Source organism: Talpa occidentalis, unplaced genomic scaffold (assembly GCF_014898055.3).
Source record: "Talpa occidentalis isolate TD23 unplaced genomic scaffold, MPIMG_talOcc4v2.1 talOcc4.10, whole genome shotgun sequence".
NCBI lineage: Eukaryota > Metazoa > Chordata > Mammalia > Eulipotyphla > Talpidae > Talpa > Talpa occidentalis.
The window spans coordinates 97,695,762-97,715,059 of record NW_023600993.1 but is presented as its reverse complement, the minus strand read 5'-3'; the positions used below and the strand labels follow the sequence as shown (position 1 = coordinate 97,715,059).

General features: G+C 54.2%; 1 protein-coding gene across 19 annotated transcripts in view; it reads left to right on the top strand.

The window, feature by feature from the left end:
• Positions 1 to 15,893, top strand: part of ZMYND8 (zinc finger MYND-type containing 8) — a 109,939-nt gene extending 94,046 nt beyond the window's left edge. For 15 of the 19 annotated variants that reach the window (XM_054698069.1, XM_054698062.1, XM_054698076.1 and 12 more), the window contains 8 exons: positions 1,560 to 1,934; positions 4,090 to 4,280; positions 7,578 to 7,658; positions 9,331 to 9,409; positions 11,503 to 11,742; positions 12,684 to 12,844; positions 13,587 to 13,653; positions 14,309 to 15,893. In XM_054698069.1, the coding sequence (XP_054554044.1) occupies positions 1,560 to 1,934; positions 4,090 to 4,280; positions 7,578 to 7,658; positions 9,331 to 9,409; positions 11,503 to 11,742; positions 12,684 to 12,844; positions 13,587 to 13,653; positions 14,309 to 14,448 (1,334 nt within the window). In that variant the 3' untranslated portion in view covers positions 14,449 to 15,893. The remainder of the gene's footprint in view (positions 1 to 1,559; positions 1,935 to 4,089; positions 4,281 to 7,577; positions 7,659 to 9,330; positions 9,410 to 11,502; positions 11,743 to 12,683; positions 12,845 to 13,586; positions 13,654 to 14,308) is intronic. The other 4 variants (XM_054698079.1, XM_037499838.2, XM_054698081.1 and 1 more) reach the window with 1 other exon arrangement.
• Positions 15,894 to 19,298: the final 3,405 nt, after the last annotated feature.

Genomic DNA, 19,298 nt, shown 5'->3' with positions numbered 1-19,298 from the left:
ACAATCTAGTTTTTGGTCAGGGCAGAAAGAGGAGGCATTGATGGTACATCTGAAGGTCAGAATCTCCTGGGGGGCCTCCCCTGCTCATCGAAGGGCCAGCACAGACACCTGGAAGGGCAGCACCTGCATCCCCTGCCTGGCAGGTGGTCCTGGGATGGCTCGGGGATTCTCACTGCAGGAAGATCTCTCCTTTAAGCCTCCCCCTGTGCCCTTGCCCATGAACTTGGTTGAACTCTCCTCTCCAGAGGAGCAGGAAGGCCAGCTCTGGCAGGGAGTCACAAGTCAACCTGTCCTTCCCTCTCACTTTCCTTGGTGCCCCCAAACTCAGTTTACTGAACCCCCCTAGAATAATCAAGCTCACATCTCTGCTGGGTATGATGCTCACAAAAGGGTGTTAGTCAAGGCACACGTCAAGATGGGCTTTGGACTGGACTGGATCCTGTGTTTGGTGTTTGGTCCTGGGCATCCTGGGAGGGGTCGGGGCACGGGGTAAGGGGTTTCCCCCGTGGCGGGGGGTGGGATGTCTGTCCATTCACAATCGAGCATTCGCGGGGCCCCCCCTCTACGCTGCTCAGCGCTTCTGGCTCTAACCTGCCTCCTGGCCCCCTCACGCCTGTCCTCACTCACCGTAACGCTTTTCTGGATACGTCTTGGCTGATGCTCTTCCCCCAGGTTCTCACTCTTGCCTGTGGACTCCTACCCCGCCCAGAGCCCAGCTCCTGCCGGAGACATAACCCCTCAGGCAGCTTTTTCAAAATGGATGCATTTTTGGCCATTCCTAAGTCCTGCTTGTATATTGATTGGCTTTAATATTTTTATTTGAAGCAAACCCACTCTTTTACAAAAAACTCATTTTTGATTTAAACTTGACCACCACACCATGAGGTGGCCAGTGTCACAGGTGCTGTCCATGAACACGGTGGCGGGAACATGTCAGCAGCGGCTCCAGGACTGAGGTCCTTCCGTCTCTTAGGAAAGGGTCTGGCCTTGGGGGCAGAAACCCCTTTAAGTGTCAGGCGTCAAGGCCATCAGCACCACACCAATACCTGGGGACTCGGAGGGAATTAAAGGGTCACTTTCCTTTGGGGGTAAATGAACGTCCTGTAGTGTTTCGGCCACCAGAAAGCCTCTGGTCCTGAGGCGCATGCCTGGGAAGGTGCCCGGGCCAGAGGCTTCGTCTTCATCTCTGGGTTGGCCTTGGCTGGGTCTTTCTCAAAGTGTCTCGCCAACCCTGTTGGTAAAAACAAGACCCTTATAGTGATTCTGTTCAGTTGCTGCCTGTTCACTCGGTGGTGGGCAACGTGAAGGCAGGGGTTGGGGCTGCTTGGCCTCGTTCCCCCCAAGGCCTGGGTGTGTGTATCGGTGTGAGCAGGTGTCTCTGGGGGTGGGGTGCCAGCGGGTAGACGGCGAGGAAATGCTCGTCCATGGGGCGCACTGGCTGCACCGAATTGGTTCAGCATCCCCAGGGTGGTTCACCCCGACCTGGGTGTCCTAGACTCGTCTGGCAGGTGACCCTGAGTTAAATCCTATCTTTGTTTTTTTTCACGCATCGGCTTTAGTTGTAGGTAAAACGCCACCGTCCACTACGGCGGGCAGCCAGTCTCCCCCTGAAACGCCAGTCCTCACCCGCTCTTCCTCCCAAACGCCCACGGCTGGTGTCACGGCCACTACCAGCACCACGTCCACGGTCACGGCCCCGGCCGCCGCCGCCACGGGGAGCCCGGTGAAAAAGCAGAGGCCGCTCTTACCGAAGGAGACTGCCCCGGCCGTGCAGCGGGTCGTGTGGAACTCATCAAGTAAGTTTCAAACGTCTTCTCAAAAGTGGCACATGCAGAAGATGCAGCGGCAGCAGCAGCAGCAGCAGCAGCAAAGCCAGCAGCAGCAGCCTCAGTCTACCCAGGGGACGAGATATCAGACCAGACAGGCTGTGAAAGGTACCGAGCCTCCCCTTCTGTTCTCTGTGGCGCCCGCTCCCTTTTTGCCACATCGACAGGAGAAAACCATCGTTTTACTTTTTCAGTTGGTTTCCTGGCCGCTGTGTCCTGAAGCCTCCCATATTCCATTTGGCATTATTTTTAAATCTTGTTTTGTCACTTGAGTTTTTTACTTTTATTTTTCCCCCCATTTTCTAAACAATACACGCGAATGTTCTCCTTAGAAGGGGGGCAGGTTATTTACACAAAAGTCTGTTTTGTGCTGATTGTCATGTTCCTTCCTTTCTCAAAGGCCAGAGTTAACCATTGAAGCCTTTTTAATGCATGTATGCCCATATATATTTATACATGACTCCATAAAAATACCACTTTTTTCCTATTTTCTTTTTTAATACATAAAAATGGTACCATACTTGCTTTTTTTTCACCCATCAGCATGTTTTGGAGGTCTGTCATGTCAGTACGTATAGTTCTACCTTATCATTTTGGACTGCTGCATAGTATTCCACAGCTTAATGCATTCCCCTACCGATGGGTATTTAGGTTGCTTCCAGTTTTTCCCCATGATAAGCAGTGCTGCAAATGAATACCTTGTGCACATGTGTGAACCCCTCTCGGCATGATTTTGACTCAAGTATAGTGTGGGAAGCTGGTAGCAAAGATTTCCTTAGTAGTGAGGGATTAGCCACCTACGAAAGAAGAGCCGGCGTCAAGAACCAGTTGCTGGAGTTGTGGAATCAAGACTGCAGGAGGCTCCGCCTGGAGCTGGATGTGAGGTCGCACACAGTGCCTATCTGATGGGTACCAGTTCCCCGGCTCTGGTGAGCCCTGATATAGATCTTCTTCCTGGGGGACCCTGCAGCTAGATCCTTGAAGGATGGGCTCCTTGGCTGAAATGCACATGCAGTGAGCACACCCTAGTGAGTAGAGCTCTTAGGAGCAGGGCAGGATGCGAGGGGGCAGGTGGCCAGATCTTGATTTGGCCCCCATTGAAACCTTTCCAAGGTTGGGTGGGGAGAGGCGGGAAGACAGAAGACTGACAGGCAAAGTTGGAGTAAGCTGGATCCAGGGTCGATCTTGCCTTTAAACAGTTGGTGGGCAGAACTGAGTCTAGGATTTTTTTTTTTTTTAAGATTTATTTATTTATGCATACAAGAACTGGGGTATAGGACAGAGGCGTGGGAGGGTGAGAGGATTCACCAGAGACAGAGCAGGAGCAGAACAGGCAGACAGACCGAAAGCACTGCTGAGGGGAGCAGCAGGCAAGACAGGAGAGGTCTGCTCGCCATGTGGGTAGCTCCCTGGCTAGGGATCGAACTCATGCTGCAGTGGCTGCAGATAGTTTCATAGGGCTGTGTCTTAACCCGTTGCGCCACCAGGGAGGCCCAGAGTCTAGGATTTTGAGGTTGGGATTCCCAGTCAGTCTTCTGTCTTCATACCACCTAAGGCTCATGAGTCTCCCCTAGCACTGGCAAGAGGAGGTTCATTGATGGTCTGGTTCACAATCTCCACATAGCCTTGTGTCCTAAATGATCAAAGCTGGGCCATCTGGTGGTCAGGGCAGAGTTTAAATCAGTAACACACTATTGCAACAGGGAAATTCTATCATGGACTGAAGTCAGCTCCAGTTTGTACAGAGGAGCCTGGGATTTTAAAGGGAGACTGGGGAGGTGAAGAGGAGGCTGTGTGTGGACTCAGCAGTCAGGAAAGTGAAGCAATAAAGTGGGAAGGGCTGGTCCTCGTGGAGCTGTCGGGATGTGCTGGCCTGGCGCCTGTTAGGGTCGGATTTCTCCTCCCACGGAGATGGGGGACCCTGTCTGTCTTCGGGTGTCTCTAGAATACAGTCACTTCTTGACAGCCTTGAGTGTTCTCAGGCCGGTACTTTAAAGATGGATAAGTGCCCCCCGCCTGCCCCTCCAGGGCTGCTGGCCTGAGCTGTTAAGACCATGTCAGTGCTTGTTCAAGTCTCCGCAGGCCATGGCAAAGGCCTCACTGGAAAGGGAGGAGCCTGCCCAGAGTTTGGTCAAAGGGAGACTCTTGGTCACGTGAAAGTAGAAAAGCAGGGCAGGTGTCGGGGCTTTACTCCCTCACACAGCTTCGTGTTGGGGTGGCCCCACCCGAGACAGTGGGGTAACCAGACCCTTTGCTCTCCTAGCTGTCCAGCAGAAGGAGATCACGCAGAGCCCGTCCACCTCCACCATCACCCTGGTGACCAGCACCCAGCCGTCGCCTCTGGTCACCAACTCGGGGTCCTCGAGCACCCTCGCCTCATCGGTCAGCGCAGACCTGCCCATCGCCACCGCCTCCGCCGACGTAGCCGCGGACATTGCCAAGTACACTAGCAAAGTGAGTGCCCACAGGCCCACAGGGAGTCTGAACCTCCTGGCAGGGACACTGGGGCCATGACCTGGCAGGCTTCAGGCGCAGTGAGGAGAGTAGACCCCATGTTCACTGGGAACTTCCTTGACCAAAAAAAAAATTTTTTTTTTTTAAAGATTTATTTATTTATTTATTTATAAAAGCACTGGGTACAGTCAGAAGCGTGGGAGGGTGAGAGAATTCACCAGAGCCAGAGTGGCTAACAGAACAGCCAGACTGATGAAGTACACTGCTGAGGGGAGAAGCGGGCACAGCAGGAGAGGTCTGCGCGCCATGTGGGACCCTCGCCGGCAGCCGGGGATCGAACCGGCGCTGCAGAGGCTGCGGGCAGCTTCGCAGCCCAATGCTCAACCACTGCGCCACCAGGGGAGGCCCCAAAAAATTTTTTTTTAATTTTATTTATTATTTATTTATTCATACAAGCACTGGGTATAGTCAGAAGCGTGGGAGGGTGAGAGAATTCACCAGAGCCAGAGCAGGGAGCAGAGCAGGCAGAAGGACCGAAGTACACTGCTGAGGGGAGCAGCAGGCGGCAGGAGAGGTCTGCGCGCCATGCGGGACCCTCCTCTGGTGGCCGGGGAGCAGCCGGGGATCGAACCGGCGCCGCAGAGGCTGTGGGCAGCTTCGCAACCCAGCGCTCAACCGCTGCGCCACCGGGGAGGCCCTTGACCAAAAAATTTTTTTAAAGATTTATTTATTTATGCATACAAGATCTGGGGTACAGGCCAGAGATCTGGGGGTGAGAGGATTCACCAGAGACAGAGTGGGGAACAGAACAGGCAGATTGACGGGGAGCAGCGGGCGAGTCAGGAGAGGTCTGCTGCGCCATGTGGGCAGCTCCCTGGCCGGGGATTGAACCCGCTCTGCAGTGGCTGTGGCTAGGTCCATAGGTTGCATCTTAACCCCTTGCGCCACCAGGGAGGACCCCCTCCACCAAAATTTTAAAGTTTGCCGTAAGTAGAGAGATGTGGACGGATCAAATTTGTCCTTCTTTCTTTAAGAGAGCTGAGTTCTGACGTCAGTTCATAACAGGAAGATGACCCAAAATCAGTCATAGTTCCCCTGCGGGACCCAGGTCTCAGGAAGGACCCTGTCTCCTTAAGTGCTGGAGCAAATGACTGTTCCTTCTGTTAACGACACGCCAAGGGTTTTTTGCATTTCGAAGACACACGGGACAGAAGTGACAGCCCATGTACCAGGCGTGCTGGTATGGGGCCTGCACTGAGATTGTTCCAGACCAGGGATGGGTAGTTCCTCCCCAGCTCACTCTCCTTCTAGGGCATGGTGGGCAGGGTCCCTTCATTCCTGGACACTCTAGCAGTGCAGACTTGCTCTGGGTATTTGTGGGGTGGGGGGTGGGGAATCGCCTCCTCCAGGGCCTCGGTTCCCAGCTGGCTGTTGGCAGAAGTCGCTCCTCCGCTCCTTGCCATGGTGGGGAGTGATGTCAAGGTCCATCTAGTGTGTTCTACAGCAGCGTTCCAATTTGCAAGGCTGTGTTCCTGGTGGGTGTCTCCATCCCACACTTGTGGACGTAGCCGTTTTCACTGCAGTGAGGAAAGTGAACACGGTGACGTATTTCTGAGCTAATGAACTTTCCTGTCTCTGAGGTGACTGGAGCTGAAGCCCCAGATTCGTGTGTTTTGGCAGGAGGGCGTGCTTCACGCACAAGCTGTTCTCGGCTGTATTTGGAAGAGCCAAAGTCGGTTCACAGAATCATGATTTCTTTCAAATGGAATGTGTAGCCATTGCATTCCTAGTATATTGCATTTCGCCCACTTTCTGAAGTTTTCTTGCAAAGCAGTTTAGTATTTGAATATTTTCAGTCGAGGGGGTCGGCGAGTTGGCTCTGGAGGCCTGTCCGGGGTTCAGAGGGTCAGGCTGTGTGGGGCACCAAGTGTCTGCTGGCAGTGGAAGTCTTTACCTTTTCCTCTCTATTTTGGGATGAATTTGGGGTCACTGTTGGTGAAAATGAGTGGGCATCTTCTTGAGAACACCTCACGCTGTGGCAGGCACGGCAGGCCCACACCGTGCGCTTAGCCCTTGTGCACACCCCCATGGGGCACAGGCCCAGTCCTTGTGTTCTGCACGGGGAGACCGAGGCTCAGAGGGGAGTGAATGGGGGACAAGCCTCCCGCATCCAGAGGAGGCAGCTCTGGGTCCTGCCTTTTTACCGAATTGCAGCAACTACAGAACTCAGGGGAGACTCAGCAGCAGCCAGGCCCGGCCTGAAGGCCTAGTTTGGTCTCCTGCCCTCTCTGCTTTATCCTGAGAGGGCTCAGGGAGGTAGAAGGGAAACTGATCTTGCAAAGGTTCCCACTTCCCAGTGATGCCCCATTGCACGATGCCTCCAGGGGTCAGCTAGCTAAAGAAAAAGATGGGAAATGAGTGGGACAGGCCATGATGCCCTGACCAGGACCTTTCCCAGTGGCCTTGTGCGTGTGCGGACTGTGAGAGTCGACCTCAGAAGGAACGAGGCTCTGAGCAGCCGTGGCCCTCGAGGCCCGGGCAGCCTTCCGCCCAGGCAGAGGCTGGCATGAGGACCATGTCTGTGTTTCATCTCCAGGTGAAGCCGGACCACAGAGATAGAGCAGAGTCACTTGGCAGGGGCTGGGGGGTGGGGTGGTCATGGGAACTGCAGGGGTGAAGGCCGAGGAGCAGTGGGGTTTCTTTTTCCAGGTAATAGAAAGTCCTGAATTTGATCGTGCAGGGGATTGGCAACTCAAGTAGACTTAAAAGCCATTGAGTTGTTGGGAGTCAATGGGTGAACCCCATGGTGAATGAGTGACACCCCAACCAGACATTTTTTAGAGAGGAAAGAATATAAAACAATGGCAACAGAATGGTTCTTCCCTCGACTCCACAAAGCTGGCCAGATCAAATTCCAGTACAGCCTGGGGCTAGAGAAACCAACTGCTACTGTGAATGCCTTCCCCAAGCTCAGCTGGGGGACGGGGTGATTCCTGCCCTGGTTTATACCCAAGTTTCTCAGCTTTGCGTGAGTAACACTTTAGTCTGGAGAATTGTCTCTTCGCGGGGCGGGGAGGGTTCTGCTGGGCCATGGGATGTTTCATGCCTTCCTGGCCTCCGCCTGCTGGATACCAGCAGCACCCCCCCCCCCCCCCATCATGACAACCCAAGTGTCTAAGGTGCAGAACTGCCTCCCCTTGGAGAACTGTGGCTTCACACAGGTAGAATTTAGATGTATGTCTTCAAGAAAAAACTCCGGGGAACTGATCCCAGCGTTGTTTCTGTTTTCTCTTTCAGATGATGGATGCAATAAAAGGAACGATGACAGAGATATATAACGATCTTTCCAAAAACACTACCGGAAGCACAATAGCCGAGGTCAGAGATGATGCTGAATTCTTGCTTTGCTCAGAACATCTTACAGACTGTGATGAGACGGGCTTCTCTGGACATCCCTCTGGGATTCTGCTCTGCAGACGGTGGTCACTGGCGAGGGTGTTCCTTCCTTTAGTGAGAAGGCCGGTGCTGTGCAGACATGCTCTCTGCTTTGTGATCAGCCCGATCCCGAGATCGCCCTCTGGAAGGCAGTTCTTTCCGCTCTGTGTAAAACTGGCTCCTTGATCTTCTCCATACATTTGGACTTGCTTATGTCGCTGATCCTTGCCCAAGAATTGTATATCGCGTCTCCACAATTATGGCGATTCCTAGGGAGTAGAGTGGTTATAACATTAAAATGTCCACTTAGGAAGTGACCCCTTATAAAAATAGTCCCTGGATTTCCCTTCTAGTCTGCTTCGCTGCAAGCCTGGCAAATGAGGGAACAAGGGACAAGTGGCAGGGTGTGTTGAGGTCATTGAAAGGGAAGCTGGAGACACTGAGAAACCCATGCAAAGCCATGGACCTCGGACGACCAGGTGGGGTTAGATGGTCCTCAGCTGCAGAAGAGCGTCTCCAAGATGGTGCCCTGATGGGCCTTCACCTGGGAGCAGTGTGTGTGGGAAGGGCTGGAAGACCCCCGGGAGAAATCACTGAATCTTCTTGGATGATTTTGCAAATATGACCATCTGGAGGATTCTGCTGGAATGTCACACAGAAAGGGCAAACGTTACTTTAGAAATACACCCTCCCGCTACCTTCCTTCCTTTCTTGTTAATTTAAGAAATTGGCCTGTAGTTGAAAGGATGGATCCAGGACTTCTCACTTGATACCTTGGGTCCAGATGTGTGCTGGGATTTTTCAGATTTTCAAGAGCTAATTTGCAGGCCCCCTCCCACAATTACATACAACATGTCTGCAGTGAAACATACTGTTCACACTGCAAGGGGTGAACATGCTGCCAGGTGGTCCTCTGTGGAGTGTGTCCTGTCCAGTGTAGGGTGTTCAGCAGCATCCCTGACCTCCACCCACCAGATGCCAGTAGCAAGCCCTCCCCACACCCTGCTTGTGACCACCCAAAATACCTCCTGAAATTGCACTGTGATCGGGAGGAGGAGGAAGAGGAGGCAAATCCTCTGAGCTGAGAACCACAGATATTCCTGGACCATATAAACTGTCTCATCAGTTCAGTTTGAGTTTATTTCCCCCCCTCCAAATGTATGTGGCCGAAAACTTAACCCTCTTCTTAAAATATCCTTTGGTTTTCAGAGGTGTCAGGCTTTGGAATTTTAGGTGAATGACTATGGGCTCTACCTAAGATGTTAAATAAGCAGTGAAATAGAACTATTTTAGTGTAATTTTGATAGCGGAGGCCCACTCGAACCTCCATGTATTGTTTACTGTGGAAATCACCTTGTTGTCACTAAGTGGCTCTTCCTAGGGCCAGTGTTTGGGAACGGCAGACAGCTTGTATTTGGTTTTCAGAAACAATTTCTGTGAAGTTCACCCCTCAGCCCTGTGCCCTCTTCTTGGACTGTCCTGGGGCTCAGCACAGCCCCAGCCGCCCGCGCCTCCACTTAGCGTGATGACGTTGGCCCCGAGCCCGCGAGAGTGGAGAGCGCGGCTGCCGTGACCGCCCGACATGCCACCGAAGCCCTCTTCTCCCTCCTTACAGATCCGCAGGCTGAGGATCGAGATTGAGAAGCTTCAGTGGCTGCACCAGCAAGAGCTCTCGGAAATGAAACACAACTTGGGTAAGGCCTGGAGAATGGGTCAGGACTGGGGAAGGCTTGGGGTTGAACCTCTTGCCCCTCTGGAGTCCAGAGTGAACTGGGTCAAAGGAGGGAGGGAGGGGGTCGGCCCACTCCAGGGAGACAACAGAATCTGCGGAAACCAAGGATAAAAGCATTTGGTGTTGGGCGGGACTGCCCGTTGTTCATCTAAAACATCAATGCCAGCAACAAAACGACGACAGTAGTAGCAGCTCCTGCTTACTGACCTGACTGGATTCTTGTAGCATAAAGGGCTTTGTTACCCCAGACACTGGCGTGTTAAGCTGTCCCTGGTCACACAGTCCATGCTGGGCTGGGCACTCTGGCTGCAGGCTTTGCCTCTTAGTCTTTGTGTGCTGGGCATTTTAACAAATTCTTGAGTTGCTCCACTAAGTCGGGAAGGCCTTTTTGTGGGTCCCTGCATCAGATGGACTGTTGTGGCCGCCCACTCTGTGTAGACGTGGCTAAGGCCCCTCCCCAAAAGCTATGGAGATGCTTTCAGGTCCCCTCTCAGCCTCGGAGTGAGGATGCTGGAAACCTCACCTCTTTCATCGGGGAGGCACGCACAGGTGTGCCCCTGCTCACAGGTGAGACCTGTTTAACTCGCACGTGGCGTACGCAAAGCCTTGTTCTGAGCAGGAGAGCCGGCCGCTCCTTAGCTTGTTCTGTGCAGGAAGTTGATGGGGGTGGGGGTGGGGAGGTTTGTTGCTGCTTGCTTTTCTAGTAAGCTAAGGAATCTTTATGCAGAAAATCTCATTTTTAAAGAATTGGACGAACATTTGTAAAAAACACATGTTGACTGTCCAGAGCTGTGGGGTCGGCGGGTGCTTAGAGGCTCTTGTAAGTGATGGAGCGGCTCTGGCTGGAATGTTTTTGCCTTTGTTGTTGAGGGGTTTTCTTTCCTGTTCCCCCCACCATGCCCCCTTTCTCTTGGTGGGAGAAGGAGAGTGCCGCATAATTCTGGGAGATGGATTTTTTTTTAAAGATTTATTTATTTATACATGCACTGGGTACAGTTGGAAGCGCGGGAGGGTGAGAGAATTCACCAGAGCCAGAGTGGGGAGCAGAGCAGGCAGAAGGACCAAGTACACTGCTGAGGGGAGCAGCGGGCGGCAGGAGAGGTCTGCGCACCATGTGGAACCCTCGCCGGTGGCTGGGGATTGAACCGGCGCTGCAGAGGCTGCGGACAGCTTCGCAGCCCAGCGCTCAACCACTGCGCCACCAGGGGAGGCCCTACTGTATTTTTTTATTTTATTTTATTTTTTAAATATTTATTTATTTATACAAGCACTGGGTACAGTCAGAAGCACGGGAGGGTGAGAGAATTCACCAGAGCCAGATCGGGGAACACAATAGGCAGACCGATGAAATACACTGCTGAGGGGAGCAGCGGGCGCTGCTTTGAGAGGTCTGTCGCGCCATGCGGGACCCTCGCCAGTGGCCGGGGATCGAACCGGTGCTGCAGAGGCTGCGGGCAGCATTGCAGCCCAACGCTCCACCGCTGTGCCACCAGCGGAGCCCCTCTAGGAGATGGATTTTAAAGAATGAGCAACCATTTGTTTTTCTTTTATCTTAGTGTGCAGGCCGTGCCTGGGTACGCAGCCCATGGACTTACTGTTGAAAATAAAATTAGAGAAATCTCAGTAAACTGAGCAATTGGGAGTTTTCCTTATAGGGCTTTGATCAGCCATGGAACCCTACCTGGGAGATCCAGTCCCTCGCTCTTATTAGCTGGGTCTCAGTTTCTTCACCTGTGAAAGGGCTGCAAATAGCGCCTACCTCATTGGATGAAGGTTAAATAAGTTAATATTTATAAAGTGCCTAGAAAAATCGCCTGCATGTAGCAGGTATTTAGTTGATAAGATAAAAGGGCTTAAACTAATGATCCATTGCAAGGTGAATTTGATGCTGGTTGGTTTGAGGGTTTCCCACAGAATCACCCCACTGGGGTCACACAGACGGGCATCTCCAGGCAGGATTTGCACCTGTGGATTTGCACCTTTTGGGCCTGTAGGCTAAGCCCACACCCTGGGCGGGGCCGGGTGATGGAGCTGGATTCTGAATCTCCCTTCTAGAACTGACCATGGCTGAGATGCGGCAGAGCCTGGAGCAGGAGCGGGACCGGCTCATCGCAGAGGTGAAGAAGCAGCTGGAGTTGGAGAAGCAGCAGGCGGTGGATGAAACAAAGAAGAAGCAGTGGTGCGCCAACTGCAAGAAGGAGGCCATCTTCTACTGCTGTTGGAACACCAGCTACTGTGACTACCCCTGCCAGCAGGCCCACTGGCCGGAGCACATGAAGTCCTGCACCCAGTCAGGTATTGCCTTGACTGCTGGGTGTCGGACCCTGCTGGCCCTTGGGTGCCTTTTGCAGCTCTCAGCACTCTCACGCTCAGTCAGCTGTGTCTCCCACAGCAGAGAGCAGCTTGCAGACCCCTCCCTGGGATATGGGGCTTAGGTCTGGAACTTCTGGGCTCTTTGGTCTTGTTTCCGTTATGGGGCCATGACAATGAGTGGGAGAGCTTGGGAGTCCCGTTCACCCTGACACTGGCAGTGGTGCTTGTAAAGGAGAGGCTGCTGCTGGCATCTAGTGGGTAGAGGCCAGGGATGCTGCTGAGCTCCCTTAAATGTGCCCGCCTTGCTCCCCCCACCCCCAATGGAAAGTATTTGGCCCCAAACAGTAGTTTGGAGAACTACGTATATAAGAAATGGGGTACAGGCCAGAGGTGTGGGGGGTGAGAGGACTCACCGAAGACAGAGCAGGGAAGAGAACAGGCAGATCGACTGAAATACACTGGCTGAGGGGAGCAGCGGGTGAGTCAGGAGAGGTCTGCTGCGCCATGTGGGTAGCTCCCTAGCTAGCCGGGGGTCGAACTCGTGCTGCAGAGGCTGCGGATTGCTTTATAGGTTACATCTTAATCCCTTGCGCTACCAGGGAGGCCCCGAGAAGCCCTGCTTTTAAGGTAACACAGGACTCTCAGCTTGGAATAAGAAGGATTCCCATTTGTTCTGTGGAAGAACTTGAATCTAACATGGGGCAGTCTGGCGTCAGGGCGTCCGAGCAGATACACTGTTGAGCTAAGAATTCATCTTTTAAGTGTGATTTCTATAGTAAGCTTTTATTTTATAGCCTAAAATTTGGATCAAACTATTAAAAATTTTATTATTGCACAAAGTCTAGATTTCTGCCTCTGGCCCAGGGCCACAGGTCCCAAAGCCTCACAGTTGCTTACACGTGGTCTCTCCCCTGTGCCCGCAGCTACCGCTCCTCAGCAGGAAGCAGACGCCGAGGTGAACACAGAAACACTAAACAAGTCGGCTCAGGGGGGCTCCTCCAGCACACAGGCAGCCCCTCCAGAAACAGCCAGCGCCTCGAAAGAGAAGGAGACGCCAGCTGAGAAGAGCAAGGACAGTGGCTCGGTGAGTAGCCCACACCCTTGACCAGGGACACTGACCCTTTGCTCCTCAAGACCTGGCTCTGTCCACCACCCCAATAGTCCCTTGCTGTGGGGGTGCCGGCCTTGAGATGGTGGCCAGCCAGCGGGGCCGGGAAGAGCGCGGAGGCTGACATGTGACTTGGCAGCCCCCGGCGGCTTGCAGAGATCAGGGCAGCGCTGTCTTGCCGACCCCCGTCTGCTCTGCCCGGTGATTTAAACACAAGCGGTCCCGGGACTCGTGGCCGCATCCTTGAACAGCGGGAGGGTCCCCTTCTAGTTCCCGGGGTGTGTAGGTGGACGTGGGTGACGTGCAGATGTCATGGGTGGTGATTTCTTAGATTTTCAGTTATTATTTACTGTGATGTGGATGAGGAGAAAAATGTCCTTGTCACATCAGTAAAAATCCTTTGCTTTTATTGATTTTCTTGCCTTGCAAGGTGATGTGAAATATAAGTGAATATTATTTTGAAGTAATATACTTCTTTTTTGGATGAGGTAAAATTTTGGAGGGTGGGTAGGCCAGTAAATTGAGGAAATTGAGTGTTCCAGAGGCCCCAGCGCCATCTCCCTGGTGGGAGAATAGTGCACTGGTAGGGGCCACCGGCTGCCCTAGTCTCCCCAGGTGAAGTGCACCCCCCCCCCTTTCACCCCTCAGGCATCCCCCGGCTTCCCTGGGGGTTACACTGACCCCAGTACCTTGAGTCCTTCTCTTTTCATATTTCTAGACCCTCGACCTCTCGGGTTCCAGGGAGACGCCCTCCTCCATTCTCTTAGGCTCCAACCAAGGCTCGGGTATGTTGCCCCTGATGGCTGGTGGGCACTGTCACCCTCCCCGCGGGCAGAGGGGGACGTTTCTCAGGCAGACGTGGAAGCGTTCAGGGCAGCGGTTTTCAAACTGCTGTGGCACCTTAGGGATCCTTGCAAGGGTGCTGGGCGGGTTGGCGAGGGAGAGGCAGGCACTGACTGACCAGTCTGCCTGGATGTGTTTTATTTATCGGGTGGGTTGCTAAGAAGCCTGTTTTTCCAAGTTGCCTATAGATCAGTTAGGGAACAACAAGAATGTAAGTAGACGAATTGCCAAATTCTGGTGCCAAGGTCACAGTGCCAGGGGTGCTGGTTAGTCATGTCCTAAGGATGCCCCGTCCCAGGAACGCCTAAGAAATGCCTTCCAGTCTTAGTGCCTTTCTCACTCATCTGCCCTCTGAGCATGCCACCTGTTGTCCAACCCGCTGTTCTGGTTAAATTCTGAGAAAGTAAGTTCTGCTTTTGGACTCTACAAACCCACACATGTAGGGAGGTGTGTGGCCAAGTCTTTTCGCCACGGTGGGAGGGGAAGGTGGCCGCCCCATGTGGGCAGCTGGAGGGGCAGGCCAAGCCCTGCCCGGCGGCGGGGGCAGGCGCGCTGACCTGCACGCTGACCGCCTCTCCCGCGGGCTTCCCTCCGCAGACCACTCCCGGAGCAGCAAGTCCAGCTGCTGGAGCGGCAGCGAGGAGAAGCGCGGGTCGGCTCGCTCGGAGCACAACGCCAGCACCAGCGCGAAGAGTCTCCTCCCCAAAGAGTCTCGGCTGGACACTTTCTGGGACTAGGGACACGCTGCGGCCCGAGCCACCCACCTCCTGGAGGAAAAGTAAAATCAGGACCCCGGGAACACAGGAGACAGCAAACAGAGACCAGAGAACCTCCACCTTCAGACTTGAAGATTCCAGACCTTCCGACCCGGCCCTGGCGCCGGCTCCGAGGGACCCTACACTACACAGCGTCCAGCATTAGCGCCCACCGAGGACTGCTCGGCCCCCACGAAGCCTGTGCTTTAGGTGTAAATAATGTACAATTTGTGGATGTCACTGAACCAAGAGTCCCTTCCCCTTTTTATATTTGTATCGACTTTAACTTATAAAAAAGAAAAACAATTTAAAAAAACACCCCCAACAACAAAAAGAATGTTTTGGTGTTGGGGGGACAGTGGTCGGTCAGTCCGTCTGTCACCTGGGCCCGGGGTGCCCCGGGGACAGTGAGCTGTTTCCGTTTTCGGGGTGCACGCAGGGCACGCGGACCCCTCACACAAGCCATCAGCCCCTTCTAAGTACATCACTAGGCTATCGGAGGCAAGTCTCTGCACCCCAAGGACACACGGAGCAGCCAGTTGATTCTGGTGATTTCCACAGCAGCTCTCCACCTCCAGGGGTAAAGGAAACGCTGGCCTTGTTTACAGGAGACAGACGGACACCGGCCCCGCTCAGCTCCGCGGCAGAAGAGAACCTGGAAAATGCCCGCGTCGTAAGCTCAGAAACAAAGAGGACTCTTGGCTTCGCTTTGTGGTTCCTTTGGACACACTCACACGCGCTTGGTTGAGGCCTCGCAGCGCCGGCCGGGGGCATCCGGGCAGGACGCATGTGCAGGACCGAGCCGGCCCGGAGGAAGCATGTACGTATTATTTATAGGATGGGATTTTGCGTTTTTATGTAAGCATGAAACAAAGGCAGTGTGAGAGGAAGCAGGCCGCCCGCCGCGCTGTACACTACGTATGCTGTGCACCATTTTGTATGTTGTGTAAAACAAAAAGCATTGAACAAAGCAAAAGGTGATGTATGTATATGAGAAAATTAATTGTACGATATCATTCCAGTACATTTTGTTGTACATTTTAGTCTTGTTTACTTTCTCTTCATTGTTGATAAGAGGATGCGAACTGTACAGTTTCCAGCTAGTTAACCCATATTAGAGAAGAAATTAAGACAGAGTATTAGAAGGACACGGGAGAGGAAAGAGCGTTTGTGAATTGCAGTTGTCAAAAAAAAAAACCAATAGCCTAGCTGGCCTTATTTGTGAAGCATAATTGCTTTTAGCATATGGAAGTATTTTTTCACATTTTCTTTGTATGAAATTTGTATTAAACTTAAATATCTTTTTTGATGATGGTGTTTCTTTGTGACTGAGCCAGTGGACTCACACGGTATATGCTCTTTTGGGTTCCCCCTTCCCCCCCCAGTTTTTTCAGATTCTTCACCTTTTTTTAATTAAACTGTTTTGGAAAAATGGCTTGGTCGTCCTCGGATGTGCGCTTTTCCGTGGTCGGGATGGCTGGGGCAGGTGGGCGCTGCCCAGCGCAGGAGAGGGCCTGGGGCGGCCGAGCACAGCTGCAGGGTCGTGGCCGCTGAGCCAGAAGGGCCCAGGACGCTGCCCAGAGACCTCCAGCTCCTTGAGTTTGCTGATGTGCCCTGGAAGGGCCCCCCCGCCTGGGAACAACAGTGGGGAGCGGTGGGGCCGGGGTGGAGGCCGGGCCGAAGGGAGTGCCAGGCACATGCCGCTCATTTCATTTTCATGTGACACATGCTCAGCCACTCAGATGTCCACAAGACAGCTCAGGGATGGGCAAAATGCCGGCCATCCGGGGCTGGGGAGGGATGGTGTGGGCGGGCTTAGCCGGACCAAGGGGTGAAGCAGTTGCTATGGCCTGGGACCACGCCAGCCTCTGGGGAGGGGGTGTTTGGCTGAGACCCGAGGGAAGAGCAGGCCGGGCAGGGTGGACGAGCCTCCGAGACACGGGCCAGTGGGTGCCCTGGGGTCAGTGTGAGGCCTCGGTCCTTGGTAGGTGCAGTGGGGCAAGCCCCTGGGTGTTTTGTGTTCAGCTGATTGTCCCTTGGGCCTTGGGCGGGAGCCAAGTCAGAAAGCGCTGTTGGGCACTCTGACGTGACCCCCCGGGTGCTGTAGAAACAGGCGGGCTCTCCTCACGGCTGACCCCCTCGGATGGTGATGTGGCCCTGCGTGGTGGGTCGGGGTGGGCACCCAGGCGGCTGCTGGGCCGCCAGGCCCCAAGGGCTCCCTGGCACGGGTACCCCCACCCTTTCCGGCCTCCCATAGGAGAAGACGGCCGAGGAAGAAGGGGCTTACTCGCTGGTCAAGAACTGGTTCCTGCTTAAAAAAAAGGTGACTTAGCTGCTCTATTTACGTGACTAGTCATCTGTGACTAGTAATCTGTCGAGCCCCCTCCCCAGCTGGGGAAGTAGGGAGCCCCTACTTGGGACTCAGAGAGAGCCCACCTTTACAGACATGCAGAGGAAGTCCTTGCCCCCCCCCTTTAGGCCCCAGTGGCAACAGGTGACACCCCTCTTCCCACCCCTTTTTACTCGCTCCAGGCTGGCTTTGTCCCTCCTGTGGGCCAGTGTCCCTCGACGGTGGACATTAGATGGCCTCCGGATGCTGGTCACGGCAGGCAGACCTCCAGGCCGCTCAAGAACCAGGACGGCGGTGGCCCACGTCATCCCGGTGCCGGTCGGTGGCCAAAGAGGGACTTGCAGTTTCCAGACGGGGCTTTAGTGTGGGCTGAGTGTCTCAGATGCCCTCGACTGAATCAGTGAATGAGGAAGAGCGGGGGGGGAGGGGGGGGCACATGGCTGTGCTGGGCCCCTGCACCTTTCGCTTGGCATGGCAGGTCATGGGCCGGGCGGGCTGGCCCAGCCAGTGTGGACGGTCTAGGGGCGACCAGGAATGCAGCCGAGCACGCTCGCCACCTGCTGGTTCCCAGAAGAACTGCGTGCCCCAGAGGGCGCCTCCAGCGGGGAGGTGGACAAAGCTGTCCATCGCCTCCAGCTGCTTCCTGAGCGCTGAGCCAAGCACGAGACACAGCTGAGAGCGGAACAGGTGTGGCCTCTGTCCTCCTCCAGCTGACATCCGCATTGGGAAGCAGCCAACTGTGCATAAAAATGCAGTGTGATCCTAAGCAGACGGGTGAATAAGCAGGTAGGGAGGGTTGGTCCGCAGAGGCCGTGTTTGGGGGCAGCACCAAGGAGCTGGTCGGTGAGCAGGAACCTGGAGGAGGCGGGGCTCAGCAGAGTCTAGCAATTTGTGATGCTGACCGAACATTAGAAGCACCTGAAAAGATTTTAAACAAACCAATAAATGCCCAACATCATCCCTGCTTACCTGAATAATGACACCTGCCTCTCTGAGGTGGGTCTTGGGTACTCAGGTGAGAATAGTGGGTTGCCAGTTTTGAGAGCCACAAAGCTGCTTGGAAGACGATCCCAGGTAGAAGAAAGAACAAATGTAAAAGATCCGAGGTGGGGCCCTTGGCAGCTTTCGGGAAGAGAAGACTGGCCAGTGAGGCCAGAGTGGAGGCATTCAGGGTGGGGTGGGATGGATGAGGTCAGCGAGGGAGAGAGGTCGAGGTCAAGGTCAAGGTGGGAGACAGGCTCGGAGGTTAAATGAATTTAGAGGAGGGGTCAGGATCCAGTCTAGGTAGTTTAAGCGGGCAAGGGATTTATTAAAGGACATTAAGTGGACCCTAGTGCTCTGGGGAAAGTGAGAGAGGCCGGCCAGGAGACTACAGCCACGAGCAGTGTCCAGATCACCTTGCAGGACCTCTGCGCCTCTGCTACTGGGCCCAGACACTGCGCTCTCTTTAGTGACCCTGGGCATGTCCCTTCCGCTGCCTTGCTGGACTGGATCCCACACATCAGAATCCACTTCCCAAGCTCTCGCGTGTGGTGAATCTGGATTGGCTACGTCTAGGTGCTATGGAGGTGTATCTAGTTGACTGAGTCTAAGTACCATTTCGGTGTGTTTGATTGACTGAACCCAGTTTCCCTCTGGGCCTCTGATTGGCTGAGCCTGGCCTCTATCTGGGTCTGTCTGATGGCCTGAGCCTGGGCTCTAGCTGGGTCTGACTGGTTGCCTCTTGGTCAGAAGCTTACACGCTACCTACAAGGGAGGCCTGGGGAGTGAGACTTGCTGCTTCTGGTGCAGACTCCTAAGGTGGGAAACAGTCCACACAGAAGACTTCCTGTTGACAACAGCACCGGCAGCAGCCACTGCGGGGCTCTCTGGTCAGTCACCGGCCGCCAAGAGTAGAGGGACTTGGGTAGAGTCATTCGGCCAGTGGAAGCAGGACGGTTTCATAAGCCAACAGGTCTGAAGTCTGGACTGTGTCCACTTGGCTAGGCAGGAACTACGTTTCCCAGAAGCCTTCCCCTTGAACGGGTCAGAGTGTGTTAGAATTGACCTGTGTGCGATGAAGGCGGAAGGGAAGCCACGGCCTCCACTCTTGCAAGCTTGCTATGGCAAGACGTGGCAGACAGCCCCGGTCCGCAGTGGGCTCCTGCTTGTGCTTGCTGCCCCCGGGTGTTCCTCCCCACTCCTGGCCTGGCACCGGGCCCACCGTGCACACGTGGCTGCAGAGGCGATGCTCCTGTCCCTCTACCAGAGCCCCCTGCAGACTCACTTTGGTGGCTGTTGTGCCTCATGGAGCCTCAAGGTTCTTGGTCGGTGACCCCAGGTGCCCTTTTCAGACCTCACTTCCCTTCTCCCACCCCTGTATAACTCAATTATCCCACACTCCTGGGGTAAGAGCTGGCTGCTCCCCTCATTGAATCTGACAGACCCAGGAGCAGTACTGAAAGGACCACGAGGGGAGCATGGCAGGTGGCACTGTGGCTGG